The sequence below is a fragment of the Oreochromis niloticus genome, linkage group LG11 (genome assembly GCF_001858045.2).
Source record: "Oreochromis niloticus isolate F11D_XX linkage group LG11, O_niloticus_UMD_NMBU, whole genome shotgun sequence".
NCBI classification, from domain to species: domain Eukaryota; kingdom Metazoa; phylum Chordata; class Actinopteri; order Cichliformes; family Cichlidae; genus Oreochromis; species Oreochromis niloticus.
Window position 1 is genome coordinate 30,384,526 of NC_031976.2, and position 15,114 is coordinate 30,399,639.

General features: G+C 39.8%; 1 protein-coding gene across 1 annotated transcript in view; it reads right to left on the minus strand.

Annotated features, from left to right (window-relative positions):
* Positions 1 to 1,571: 1,571 nt before the first annotated feature.
* The window catches only part of sh3bp5b (SH3-domain binding protein 5b (BTK-associated)), a 33,333-nt gene continuing 19,790 nt past the window's right edge, over positions 1,572 to 15,114 (minus strand). Inside the window, exons 4-9 of the mRNA XM_003450313.4 lie at positions 10,179 to 10,343; positions 9,742 to 9,872; positions 6,318 to 6,360; positions 5,499 to 5,718; positions 3,326 to 3,688; positions 1,572 to 2,466 (exon numbers count right to left, since the gene is read on the minus strand). Of these exons, the coding sequence (XP_003450361.1) occupies positions 2,243 to 2,466; positions 3,326 to 3,688; positions 5,499 to 5,718; positions 6,318 to 6,360; positions 9,742 to 9,872; positions 10,179 to 10,343 (1,146 nt within the window). The 3' untranslated portion in view covers positions 1,572 to 2,242. The remainder of the gene's footprint in view (positions 2,467 to 3,325; positions 3,689 to 5,498; positions 5,719 to 6,317; positions 6,361 to 9,741; positions 9,873 to 10,178; positions 10,344 to 15,114) is intronic.

Here is a 15,114-nt window from a genome sequence, read left to right on the forward strand (position 1 = left end):
CCCTAACTACCTGTTCAGAAGACACCACTGGCAAGTGTAATATATCTAAGCGCACGTAATAGTCAGATCATTCCTTAAAATAACTGACACATAAGGAACACGCATAGGGGCATGCACTCCCATACAAACCTCCCTCTGCACCAAATCAGAGGTCAACATCAGACTCAACAGGTTCATCCCTGTTTCTCTGAACAGTACAAAACTCTCATTATCAGTTTCTGAGGAAAAGTGGAAGAACAGACTGATTAATGTTGGGCTCTAAATCACCTGTGTCTCTAAGGACTGTAACAGGAACTTTCTGACCCCGATCAGGTAGTGGCTCATTGGCTTCAGTTACGTAGGGACCATGTCCTCGAGAAGATCCCTCTGAAGTTCAGATGGGCAGAGACTGGGACTCAAAAAATATTAGAACTTGAGTGACTGGTGTGACGTAAAGGACTACTTCCCCACCCACTAACTGCCTATCACCAACTAGCTCTTAGTCTCAACCCTAGGCTTCATGCGTTGCATGAGGTGCGTGTTAAACGTACTTGCCCTGGTTAAACTCCAGCCCTTGCGTCTCAGTTACACTTCCCTGTACACAATACACAAAAGTGTAATCATGTGATGCACAAAAAAAGACTATCCAGCAGCACCTGGGTGGACCGTGTCACTAATGCCTACAGGGTGGGTAATCCAAAAAAGCACCAGGTTAAATAGCTTTACAACGGCCTAACCATGTAGTGTCATCACTAAACCTTTGTCTGTCTCAACAATTCCACCAAGCATGAAAACACTGATACTCGGCGAACAGGCCCGAGGACAAGTAACAGTTATTCTTTAAAAAAAACTACCAACTGGTGTTGAGGGCCCTCCTGTAACGTAATGCTAACAAACTAAGGAGAAGACCTCATTTTTTTTTTTACACGTGACTCCACCTTCAACACAAGAGGGAGCCCCTGCAAGTATAATAAGCATTAACTGTTTTATTTAGATAAGATGAACAGAAAAGTCGGTAAATCAGTGCTGTGATGGATGCTTGGATGAGAAGAAAGTCAATGTCCATCAGTTCAGGAGCCTGCCTGCCACATGGAGGGGAGGAAAGAGGGAGGTCAGGTCAGTCTTTTATATCCTTGAGGCCACAATCAGCCCTTTGTGGCAACCAGCTGGGTCGTCTCAGCTCGACACCCACAAACCAAACCTGTCTTAACGAGGACCGATCATACACATTTCCAACACCATATTTCTATTCTTGGACTCCACTACAGTAGATTTTCTGATTCACAGTTCAAAATAATCCTTATTTATCTTATACTAGACTTTGATTTATCCACTCACCCTTCTCCCCACATTTATGCCAGCTTTCTTCTGATTGGCTGCCCCTCGTAAAGAAAAGATGACCTTAAAAGCTCTCGATGATACACTGACACAAGTAGAAAGAAAATATCTGAAAGGGAGTGTTTAGAGTAGCTCAAGCCTGAGCTTTTGGTTCACAGGGAATACTTCTGCTTATGGTGACCTCATTCATCATTCACCTCATTTTCAGCTCAGGGGAAGTATGGGGAATGTTTCTGTGCATATAATTGAGACACTTTGGTTTTGCCACCATGCTTTGGTTTCAAATTTAATTATATTTGCAGTTTATGTGGAAAATAAACAATTTTAAAACAGTCGAATCTAAACTCAGACACGTCACATACACAATCTCGAAATTACAACATAGTTCTAAACAAATACAGGAGCACAGGTCAGACTAGTTATTTATTTAGCTTTAGCATTTCCACACTTGTTTTCACTGTTGTGCCAAGCAGAATTTCTTCTCTGCATAGTATACAGCATGTCATTAACAGTAACAAGTTCACTTTTACGAGTTGTTTAATAGAGCAGGTTTCAGATGCACGCAGTTAGTGTACATTTGCTTTTGTGACAGACGCATTTTCAGCTTTTAGTGAAAAAAAAGAAAGAATATATAACAATTTTATAGCTTTCACCACCCTTAACAAAAACATTGCCAACATAACAGTGCTCTTGATATGTAATAGAGGAGTTCAAAAGGTGCCGTGTCCTTCAGAAAGGGAAATCACAGATGTATATTTACAAAGCTAATATACACTAACTATGACATTCAAAGTCTCTCTTTGACCACAAAGACTGGCAATGGAGTGCAGCAGTGGCAGCTAGCTTACAGACAGCTCACACCAATTTGGTTCAAAATGAGTCAAGGGCGAGTCAAAGTCCTTTCAACACGTTCTCTTTTTGTTCTTCACACTCCTTTGACCAGGACCACAGTTTGCTCGGGCTCGGGCTTCTGGGAAAGGCTGTCTGTGTTTTTGGTGTTGTTGGCTCGTGGGCGTCGCAGGTTCAGAAAGCTGAAGCGTGCTTCCAGGCTGAAGCTCTTCTTGGTGCTGGATGTCAAGCTGATGTTGTTGTTGCCATTGCTGGTTGGAGCATTGTCTAGATTTCCCTCTGAACCTTCAGCCCGGTCACCTGAGGCAAAGGAGGAGGTGGTCGGTGAACATGAAATGTTTTGTTCTTTAACATAATTTTTAAAAGATGTTTCTTCTAAAGCAGACAATTTCTTTTTAAACCAACAAAGTGCTGATTAAATGTGTCCTTTTATAGAAAATATTGTTCTCTGTTGCAAAGCGTGTTAAAGTAAGTTAGAGAAAAGGTTTTAAAATGAACAAAGACAAAAATAACAGAGGAAAAACTTAACCGAAAGCTGGACAGATACATTAACAAATCTCCAAAATTTTTAATAAGGGTGACTAATGTTATGCGAATCATTTCCTCTCTGCAGGACAATATGCAGATGAATATTTCTCTGCAGGTGAGGCACTCGCCTCGCTGTCACTTTGACTAATAGTCATGTTTGGTTGAGCAGGTGTGAACCACGCAGGGAGGAGGAGACTGTGTGTGTTACCAACAATAGATTCTTAAATATCATCCATCACACTTCCATCCAACTTTCTCTGCCGTCTGTGTGCAAATACAAACAAATGGAGTCACCCATGAAACAAACCTTTAATTGCCGTCTGTGAGTTTTTCCTTATCTGAATGATGTTGTGGTAGGATGAGTGTAATACTGACAGTTTTTTTTATATATATATCTACAGTGGAGTCCGGTTATTGAGACTGGGTCAAATTAGCATTTTCTCCATTAACAGGCTCAGTTATCGCATATTACCATGTCAATGACCGCTTTTGAATTATAAACGGGGAAACTGAGACCTTCTGATATCAGCAGGAGCTGATTTATGATGGTACATTAGTGCATCACGGATTTGCATCTTCAGTTTCTGCAAGCTTCATGGGGTTAAACCGGATTTTCTCTCTCATCACTCACCTCTCTCTATATCACATTCAGGTGATGAAGCGCCGCTGCACTCGCTGCGAGGCCCGAGCACCGGCGAGATGAGGCCGAAGTCAGACAGCGACACGGTGCTGGGAAGGTCAAGACTGCAGGGCCTGGACAGAGGAGCCGGGGAGGACGCGGAGGAGGAGGTGGATGGAGTGGGGGACGGGGAGGCAGAGGAGGAGGACATGTAGGAGGAAGACGAGGAGGAGCTGGCGAAGGGGCAGGGCGACAGCTCCTCTTGCGGGCTGCTGGGAGACGAACCCAGGCTGCAGGTGGAATGAGTCTCGGAGTCTTCTTCAGACATGATGCCGCCTCCCCCGCACGGGTCGTCATCAAAACACACTGATGCCACTGTAGCAGAGAGAGGGGAATAGAAGAGTGGGAGGGAGGCAGAGGCACAAGAAGGCAATTAGCAAAAAGAAAATGGAATGAAGAAGAGACGCCGGTGAAAGGACAGATGAAAAAAGGAGGGCGAGATGAGAATAGGGAGGTTTTTATAAGATGGAAGGAAGAAAATGACAAGGGTAAAGTTGGGGAACACAGGGTGGAAAAATGGAAGGAGGATGAGGATGAAGACAGAAAAAGTTATGGAGGAATTATGACAAGGAAGGAAGAAGGGAAAGGTGGAGAAGAAAAGTGTGACCAAACAGATATAAATAGAAGAGAGGACTCATCTGTCACATCATATTTACACAAAGTGTTACATCTTCCTGACATAAATCAAAGTACATGAATGCAAAATGAGTAAACTTTAATTTCAGCCACGCATCAGTGTCTCCCTGGACTGAACTGCTGTTACTATGGTAACACCATTCAAAGTACCGAACAGTTAAAACTTCTAGTTCATATGCCGCCTCCTAATATCTTGTTTTGTCCCATCATCGGTCTCAAACCCCCCAAACTGCTTTTTGTCAAACAATTTATGTAATTTATTACTGCAGCAGAACAGAGTGTGAGTTTGGCATCAAAGCTGCGAGCTTATCACTTTCTCAAAATATGTAACACATGAAATTGATGAGTCTATATATCCCCCCTAGAGCGTACAGATGAAACTAGGGTGGTGGAAGGGTTATAATATCAGGCTGCGGCACTGACATTATCACACAGAGAGATGGGTGAGATTTCACAGCTTGAATAAACCTCCACATTGAGAGGCTGTGTTTAGTATATGACTCAGTGAAGCCTGAGCTGCCTCCCGACCTAGCTCCAGGTTTTGCTTAATTCAGATTATAGCTGCCTAAGATTGAACAACCTAGCAAATAATAACATGCAACAATTAATTTGCTGTTGATTGGCCATTTTTAGAGCAAAAATTAAACCAGATTGTACTTTTTGTAGGAACTAGGGACAACCTGTGAGGCCTATTTTAAGGGTTGGAATAACTTTCTAACCCTGCTCACATATGAAATTTTCTCATTGTGCATTGCTTAGAGCTAATAGTTGTTCTCTAATGGCCAGTCTCCTGGGAATAGGAGGGTTACCCAATAGATAGGTAACTGTACACAACTGGTAACCTTCTAATTCAGTTGTATAGACAACCCTATGATATATTTACCAGCCCCTAATATGTTAATCAGCGTCATCCTTCCCTCTAGTTGCTCGTTTGAAAATTAAAGGTTTAACTGAAGACCTACAAATCAGTAAATTTGTTGACCTTCTGTGGTTTCGCTACATCACTGCTGGTCTCCTCAGTGTGGATGGATATTTAGAGTAAGAGTTAGATTTTGCTAAATAGACAGTTATTGCATCCCACAGATACCCTCTGATAGAGCATGCTTATTAACACATAAGACCTAGGTGTGATTTCCACTTCAAAAATAATTGTCTGCCATGTTTTCAAAGTTTCTCAGTTGTCTTTAACACTAAATGCTGCTAAATGGCAACAAGACTGCAACGAAATCTCATTACAGCAATTGCTGACATTTAGAGAGGCACCAAAGTGAGCAGCTGATGCTGCACGGATCGACAGAGCAAAAACATGGAAACATTTAACCTTTACTAATTAGCCTTTGAATCATCTGAAGTGTCCAGAGAATCATTTGAGTCGTGCTGAAGTGTGCAGAGACACGCAGTTCAACATTTGCAGTGAGTCCACGTAACCAGCATCTTTGACAGACTCATGAGGTGAAGTGAGGGAGAGGAAGACTGTTTTTGTACTCACTGGACACTCCGTCCGAGTCCATCTTAAAGTTGGAGATGTCGTCCCCAGAAATGCTGCTCCCCTCAGCGCCAACGCCGCGTCCCCGGGGGCCCATGGCAGAGCTACGCCGTCGCTCATGGATCTCATCGGAAATCATCTCCAGGTTCTTGAGAGCTGTCTTGTATTCGCCCTTTGCCTGAAACAGCTTGATCTGCCTCTCATCCACAGTCTTCTTCAGGTTCTGGAGGAAAAATAAACAGGTGATTTTGGGTCAGTCTACAGAAAGAAGAAAATTTGCAGTGCTGTTTCTCTGTGCTGAGGAAGGTCTGACAATTCAGATCTTTGATGCTCAGAGGTGGAAGCTTTGTATTCTGCTGTCGACGAGAATTAGAGCTGACTACAGCTGCTGTCCTCTCCAAAGGAGAAACACACAAACATTTCAGAACCACCTCATGAAAGTTTAATATATTTCAATGCAAAGACTTTTAATGTAGTTTCCTCCCTGTCCTGCAGAAGACACTGCATCAGTAATGCTGATTTTTGTCTCATGCTAATTAGATAGCATAAAACTTTTATGTGGGCATGATGCACTCTCCCTAACAATGCTAACAGCTGCGGTTTCTAATCAAGTTTGGGAAAAAACAGCTTTAATCAGATTAAAGCCTCAAGCATGGGTTGATCTACATTCAATTAAAAATAAGTCACTGCAGTTTCTGGTCAAGCTGTTTAAACCCTGTATCAGGGTCTGACAGTGTCTAAAGAAACAATAAAACAGAACAGTGTCCTCATAATCTTCAGAGGAGGTAAGTGGTCTGTAAAAGCACAACAGTGGTCACATACCTCCAGCTGCAGATAGTACTTCGCCTTCATCTCAAAGTAGGGCCTGTGAAGGAGGAGGAGCAGAGGTCAGGACAGACAGATTAGAACGTGGGGGGAAAAACAGACTAACCCAGAAAAGACCGGTACCCACATCATCACCATGGCAACCCGGCAAAGGAAAGGGAGATACAGGGGGCTGTGATGTTGGATGAGCGAACGATGCAAAATGGATTAACACCCTGCTGAGGCAACACACGGCAAGGCTGCAGCTGATAATTCGGTTAGAAGATTCCAGCTTTAATAATCGGAGCTGGAACTTCACTGATCGAGCAATGACTAGATCATGTGACAAGAAAGACGTTGTTTTAGACTCTTCCAAAAAAGATTGCAGCAGCTCTTTTTGGTGTGGTTTAAAGATCATCAACAACAGAGCAAATATCAACCTTCATTTTTTATGTGTATGCTCATTTTGAAAGGTACTCGGATTCTTGAAATAGTGAATAAAATGATTACATACAATATTGTCAGCATGTATTAGAGGAAAAATAACAACTTACACTGAGTGCAGGTGCAAATGATGGAGGACTAAATGCACAAGCCTGCCTTTGTGTTAGTAATGAGTTAAGTTCAGTATCTGTGTTTAATTTCCTCTGTAATTCTGTACCGTTCCTGTTGCGAGTTACAGTTTGCACATTGTGATAAAAATGGGGAAACTTTGTAGACTATTGTCTTTAATTCTGGGAATTAGCCACTGATAAAGCCCCATGCAATCTTTTGATAAACTGTGGAATGTAAAGCATCAAACACAGACCATGGGTTTCATAGCCAGTATGCCCAAGAGAAAAAATTACAGCAAGCAAAATCTGTTTCAGTGTTGACGTGGGAACCAGATACTTGTTTTGGGAAACTCGACTCAATGTAAATCTGATGGTTCTGTCTTGTAAGCAAACTCTGGATCTAAAATTCAACAAGTACTTGTGTCTGTCAAGCAAAATGGATGAGAGATGGTGAGAGTTTACTCTTTCTTTTCTTCCTCCTCCTTTCTTTGGTGGTTTTTGAGTAGTTGTTGCTCCCTATTTAGTCATAAATAGGGAGGGTGAATGGGACAAAAGGTTTATAACAGTTACAAAAACCCCCAATAAAACAGAAATTCATCTAAGCCTAAATTACAGACAAACAGAGACTAGAAAAAGTTAAGTGAAACTATGTGCTAGCGATTTCTCCAACAAATACTTCAAATCAATGTTTTAATTGCAGTGATGAGATAGGAAGTATGGCTTACAAAAGGTACACTTCCCTACAAAAAGTACAAAATCTGCTCTTGGTAGTAGATAGTCCTTCCTGTTCTAAATCTATGTGCAGAAGAAAATGCCTGAAATGCAAATTCACAAGTTGCAGAATTTAATGAAATACTGTGAGAGAGAGTAGGAGTTGGAGGCTGACAGAATAAAACAGCCTCTCTGAATGATAAGATATGAGACTTAAGGGGGATCTTATGCAACTTCGCAATTCTTCAACTACAGTTTTATTTGAGGTTAAAGTTCAGGCGTTTACCTCGAAGCTTAAATGTACTTTTTCCTACACAGCAAACTAAACTCCAAAGGTGTTGGCATCATGTTAGTGTAATCAGCAGAGCTCTCATCTGTGTGGTTTTAATGATAGAGGATTTAAATTTGTAAGGCTCAAATGTATCATTGGATGAAATTAAGTAATGTTTTGAAGGTAAATAAAGACTTGTGTTTAAAAGGTTCTCATTTGCAAAAACCTGCAAAGGCCTTTTTACAATTTTCTTAAATATCCTTAAGTTATGAGCTGTCGATTTGACAAATCAGATCAGCAATTAATAGCAGTTCTAGTATATTAAGGGCAAATTACTTCTATCGATTGCATTTTTCAGTAATAGATATTTTGAATATAACATTCACAGTAAAAAATGTGGAGCTTAACTCTGGTGGATCATTTGTAATTTTTTCCTCCCTTCATATTTTGAACTGAAGCTGAACAGGCATTTGCCAAATTACAGCGTTGGCAAAATTTAAAAAAGAAAAAAGAAAAATCTTTCCCCCTGAGAAACTATTTCGTTGCAGTAAAATAAGGGGGGATTCTGTCAATTCTGATCATTATATATCGAAACTTGTCAGATTGCCAATTGCAGCCTTTATCATGTGATACCATGGAACCCATGACTGTGCTACATTTAGCCAGACTTCCCCTTTAACACCTGACTTTTGTATTAATATTAAAAGAAACACGTTCAGTGTGGCTGGAAATGAAAGTTTCTCTACGTCAGAGAGTTTTTGCATTTAGCTGAACAGAAGTGTAACCTGGCAGCGATGCTTTCACAGAAAACTGAAGCAAAACAAAGCAGGTTTGAACCGCTGCGTTAGGAGGAGCAGATCTGTTGTTATTACATAATTTCCATTGTTTAATTTAGGATTCAATATGCAAGATATTTCAACTCATCGAACACTAAAATAGCAGCTAAAGTCTCGTGTTGTGGTTCTGTTTTCTACATGGCATACATGGCAACCGACTGCAGAAAAGCTGCCCAATATCTTGAAGGTTTTAATCACAGTTCTCTGCTGTGTCCATAAGTGAGACTCATGACTAAATATTAATGGGGCTAATTAGAAGAAACAAAAACAGGATGCTGAACATTTGGCTCACACAGTCTGCTTTAGAGGTTCTGCATCTCAGCACCTCACTGAGTCCACATGCTCATCCACCAAAAGACAAAATGGCCAAATATAAATCAGCTACAAACTAGGTCTGACTGTGTGTAAATATTTAGCTTAATAAGGGCATTTTTCTGTTGAAATACACAAACTAAATAGTCTATCTAAGGAGGGGCGCCACCAATGGTGTTTTTGGCCAGCAAAATAATTTCAATGAATGTGAGTACAGGACAGAGGGAGACACCCTATAATGAGTTGAAACATTGACTTGTTATTTAAAACAGATTATTATGGATTTTAAAATCTTATATGGTTTTCATATGTACCTGTTTTCAGTCATATCAACTTTAATAACAGGAAATTAACTAGGCATAAAATTCTTTTCTGCCATATTTTTCAAGTAGCCTATATTTGACAATAGCATATTAAAACTGGAAGTATGGCCACCCCTACAAAAAATTCTGGAGGCGTCCCTGCATCTAAGTTATGCTCAAGAATCTCTTAGATTCATGCACAATGGGCAAAACGATAAAATGCGATAATTTTTCTTTCAATTGAAGTTGATTTGTTTGATTTGAAAATGTGTTAAAAAGTTTTGAGATCACTTATTTGACAAATAACAATTTCAGAAGCAAAATAAAAAAATAAAAATGTAGCCATATATTATTGCCTTTTTTCCCCGAACAGTGGCTCTAAAACTCCCCAAACAGAAGGAGTCGATAAGTTAGGTGACTTTTACTGAGTGCTGTTAAATTCAGCTCAGCTCTTACTTTGACTTGTTGATGGTGCGTTTGAGTTTTTTCTCCAGCTGCTTCATGCGTCCAGTCGCTGCTGTATATTTTGCTGCCGTCTCTTTATGCACCAGCTCACTTTTCGTCTTTGTGTGCTCTGCCTCCATAACCTGCAACAGCCAATCAGAACTCTGTGTCATCCAGTATTTCGGTTCAGTGTCTTAGAAATGGAAAAAAAACAGGGTTCATGGACCATGTTTTATGAAATATTTTCATAAATGAACAATACAAAACAAAGATTTTGGAGGTTGCGGCGCTCCATACACAGTGGGCATCATAACTAGATGTAGATGGATCATTAATAATGTGTTAATTTAGTTTAGGTTTTATTTTTCCTGTTGACAGAAAACTAGCAAATAAACCCAAAAAAACATTCAGTTTTTGAAGCAGACAATCCCACTTTCCCCCCTCCTCACCCGCTGGGTGGCATGGTTCAGCATCTCCTGCCAGGCCGAGTCAAACTGCCGGTTGTCCTCCTCCAGGAGCCTCTGCTCGGCCAGGGAGATGGTTTCCTTTGCTGCCCGCAGAACCTCAGTGGCTCTCTGAAAGTCCTGGGTGGCCTTCTGGGCCTCCAGCTGGGCCTGGGAGATGGAAAGATTGGATACAGTTTTTAAATTCTTGTTTTTTGGTTTCAACTAACTTTAGCAGATTTTAAGGTTTTATAGACAGTTTTCATGTTCTCTGAGCAACTCTTACAATTACCAATGTGCTATGAATATTGTCTTGGTGCCATAATAAACTTGTGCTTGTTGCTTCCTGAGGAAAACAATCAACATGCATTGCCTCTATAGCTACAGAGCTTTACGGCTGCACTGTTACCATTAAGGGCTCGAAGCACCCAGGCCAGTCAGATCAGGGGTCAAACAAGTTGCTCAGCTCGTGCCAATATTAACTTCATTTACAAAACACACTAAATTTCTACATGTATTTGTTAGCAGCTTTAATTTAATAATAAACATAATATTGATTAAAAAGAAAGAAGCATTATTGAGTTATGAATCTTCAGCTGTAACACAATAAGCACTCGTCTGTTTCTATTTGTTTCTGTTTTGTTTTCTTCTCTTTAGCAACTGCTATAATTACCAAGCCCTTTAGATTTTTCAGATATGGTAAATGGCCTGTATTTATATAGCGCTTTCTAGTCCCTAAGGACCCCAAAGCGCTTTACATATCCAGTCATTCACCCATTCACACACACATTCACACACTGGTGATGGCAAGCTACATTGTAGCCACAGCCACCCTGGGGCGCACTGACAGAGGCGAGGCTGCCGGACACTGGCGCCACCGGGCCCTCTGACCAATATATATGTTTTTATTAAGTCAGGAGAATCTAATTTTTCAAAAATAAAATAAACCTTTAGTTCTTCTGAATTTTTAAAGTATTGCAATTTCATATAAACACCAATTTACACTGTTTTTTAAAGAAGAAAAAAAGGAAATCTCAGACCTGTAAACACCAAATTTTTTTTTAAAGAAAAAAAATGTTTTTGTTATCTTTTAGTTAGTTTGGCAGGGCTTGTATAAAAGCACCTTAAGGCAACTGCTACAGTAATTTGGCACTATAGAAGTAAAATTGAATTGAATGTGGGAAGTGGCAAGATAACCACTAAGCCGCTAAGCACTAAACCCCTCCCCCATCCTGAAAAACCAACTTAAATACAGTCAAATGTGTCGAAGAAAGAAAAACAACGTAGAAAAAGAAGAACCCAAAAACATACGCCTTCAGCCTGCACCTAGCAGCAATTATTAAAAACAAGCTTTGAGGTATATCTGATGTTTTGTGATAAATGTTTTGTGCATTGCTTCATATTTTTATGTGTAAAATAAAACAATAATAGTGACAAACTCCAACAACACAGCTCTCTGTTGCATCAGAAACACCATTTGTGTAATTCAGGCAAAGTTGTACAGCTGAGACTACAAACTGCTGTTACAAACAAGATAAGACTGTTGCCATGTTCAGTGTGGTTGAGTGTGAATCCACAATCGGTGCAACATGTGGTCCTTGTGGATAAACGCCGCAGTGGTTTGACAAGGTCTGTGTGTCACATTAAATCAGTTCATGTGACTGGTGAAGGCACACAGGAGCCGAGCTGGACACTAGAGACCACATCAATTATCACTGTCAGCAGTAAATGTTTAGTTTTATGTCAGAAACTCAGAGCAGTGAACATCTTTACCAGTGTCCTTCAATCTGTTTGCATCCTGCTGAGAGAATTTTTGGAAATTCTTTGAAAATTATTCCACAGTCAGAGCAGGAAGGGATGGTGGTTGTTATTATTATTATTATTATTATTATTATTATTATTATTATTATTATTATTATTTACATTTCTTATCATATTTTTATTATTTAAAAGGATTTCTCGTCTAAAATGCTATTTTTGATGCAGTTTTCACAAGTCCAAGTGAGCACATTCAAATCAGTTAGCTGACCAAACAACCAACAGATATTCAGTTTACTGTTATAGAAGACTGAGCAAAAGATAGTATCAATAAATTTTTAAAATTGGAAGAAAAACTGTAAAATCAGCCAGATCATAAAACTCATACAGAGTTAATCTATTTAGAAATATCCGTCTCTACCTGTGAATAAAACTGATGTATGAACAGTCTAAATAATTTTCTGTGTCAATGGACAGAAGTTTGAGATATTTTGACTCTAATCTCGTGAGGCTGAAAGCCCGTCTGTGTCCTCTGCTTTCTGCCGGTCTTATCAGCTGCTGTCAGCTCTGCCTGAACACATCAGCAGCAGCATTTAACTCAGTGCTATGCAGGCCAATAAAAGCTATACAGAGAGACAATAAAGGCTCAGAGCTGCTGCAGCCTTGACACTGCAACACTCCATTTCTCTCCAGCTGGTTTATCTACACAACAGCTACATGAGGGATCCCACTGTTTGCATCTATGTCAGCGAGAGATACAGAAAGATGACGAACACACAAGATGAATCCTTTATAAGGGAACGCCTGAAAAGTCCACATTTCATGGGTGAAATGTTGAAAGCAGACTTTCAGACACTTTTGAAGGACATACTCTTTTATCCTTGAGTCATTTGGGTACATAAGAAATGCTAACATAAAATACAAAATGCAGACCTCTTGGCCACAAATCTGACTGTGGATGATTTTTTTTTTTTTTTTTTTTTTTTTTTTTTTTAAAAATGGTATCTTGATGGTATAACTTTACAATGGCCTCGTTACCTATAAAGGATTTGTCTACTGCTCAGGTGAAAGTCAAGGAGACACCTCAAAATGATCTGTGGGGTACTAAATCCACCTTAAAGCAAAATAATTTCAGATCACAGTATGAAATTTCACTGTCACTCAATGCTGCACTGATATTTACGATATTTTAATAAAATAAAATAAAAAAATAAAAAAATACTGTGTCTGCTACTTTAGAATGCTTCAAATAAATGTCCCACCTGTCTGTCCTGAAACCATAAAGTCTGAAAATGACTGGAACACCCAGATTAGTGTTACTTTGTTAGGCTCAGAGTAACAGTGTTGACTGAACGAAGTATTAATAACGTCGTATTAAAACTCTTTGGCTGCATTAAAACCACATCAGAAAAAGGAAGTGACAAACCCAAAGAGTACAAGTTTGCCAAAGAAAATGTAGACGCATTGAGTTAGAGTGTGCACTCAGCTAATCTTCTCATATGAAAGTTCAAGCCGACAGCACTAATCCAGAATGAGAAGTTTCTGAATAACTGTGTAAAAGTGCACGGTGTGCATATGAAGTACAGTATGTAATGTGAATGTCATGAGTCACCATTGATGTGCTGCAGTGCTCCCTTCATCGCTCTGAGACAGAAATAAGAAGCACTGCTTACCTTGTCATTTTTTCTCAAGTTTTCTGAAGTTTTGAAAGAAATACTCAGATTAATGGGAAGAGCTCAGCATGAAGAAGCAAATGTAAAACGCTGCAGAGCGACAGATCCCTCAGAGAGAAAATATTCAGCTGAAAACGGTTTGCTGAATATAAGATCAGCTGTTGTTTCCACTGACCCAGTTTGTATCAACTTAGTTACTGTACAAACTTTGTTGCAAGTCTATATTCCACCCATAGACTGTATATACAAGACAGCTGCTGTGAAGTCACGCTTTATCTTCCTGTTTTACTTTAACAGGAACCACAATGTACAACATACACAAATGCTGTACTCGTAATGACTGGAAACTTGCAGCTGAGCAGTTCTTCCAACACAAGACAACTGGACTGCATTTAGTATCCAGAGGATATGCCCACTGCTGGCAAGAAGACAAGTTTCGGACACTGCAGATGAGAAAGATACGACAATCTTTTAAGTAAAAGTCTTTGGTAGCACTCAAAGAGACTGCACGTAAAGTTAGCTAAATGATCCAAGTGTTGAGGTTAAAAGGTTGTGGACAGAAATGTGTGTTTCTGTGAAATACAGTAAATATAGGTCAGTCTGAGAGTCAGCAAAGCCAGTCGTGTACACCCAAGACAATTTTATTTTTCTTAAGGTGAAAATGTCTTACAGTGCTGACTGTCTTCAAACACCTGATTGTTTGCCTAGACTGTCACACTTCTATTTAATTAATATACATGTGCATTTGTTTATTGTGTCCTTTAAATGGTCTTAATGATGAAGTTCACTGAAAAATTCGAGGAATGTGTTAGCTTTCAGAGTTTTCAACTCACAAACACAGCATCTGTCTTCCCTCTGCTTTCTCAGTCAAACTCTAGTCTGCAAACACTCTGACATCACCACATGCTCACTGTAATTTCATTATCGATGGTCATCAACATGCCACGACAGCAGAGTCCAAACAGCTTCTGCCTTGTTGCTGCCATGAGGTCAGCTTTGTGTTCGAGACTGTCTGAAGACTACAGAGAGCCATGAGTTACATACAGTTATGCCTCTTACGTTGTCGTCTCTTGTGACATCAGTATTCAAATATTCAGATGATTTATCAGTTCATTTTTGCTCATCGAGCAGAAAGGTCCTACTTTTGCAGCCACTCTGCTTGTCATCATAAGTTGATCTTGTTATGTGTCTAAGGATCCTTATGAAACTCAATTTGCTAATGTAGCAAATTACATCTGCAAGTCTTGCATAAGGTAAAAAGAAGTAGATATCTATAAACAGATATGTTGATATAAAAGATCTATACAAACCAAAGGACACAATTTTTGTGGAGCTTTCTGATTTTCATTTTTCATCAGGTAAAATTGTAACCTGCAGCTTTGGCTGCTGCTGGTAACAATCCAAGTGGAGAGCAAATAACGCTTGGGAACTGGGAACGCCAACCGGTCAAAAGCTCTGAAGTCCTTTTTTTTCCTCTTTTTATTCATGATAGCTCTAAAATTAATTTGAGC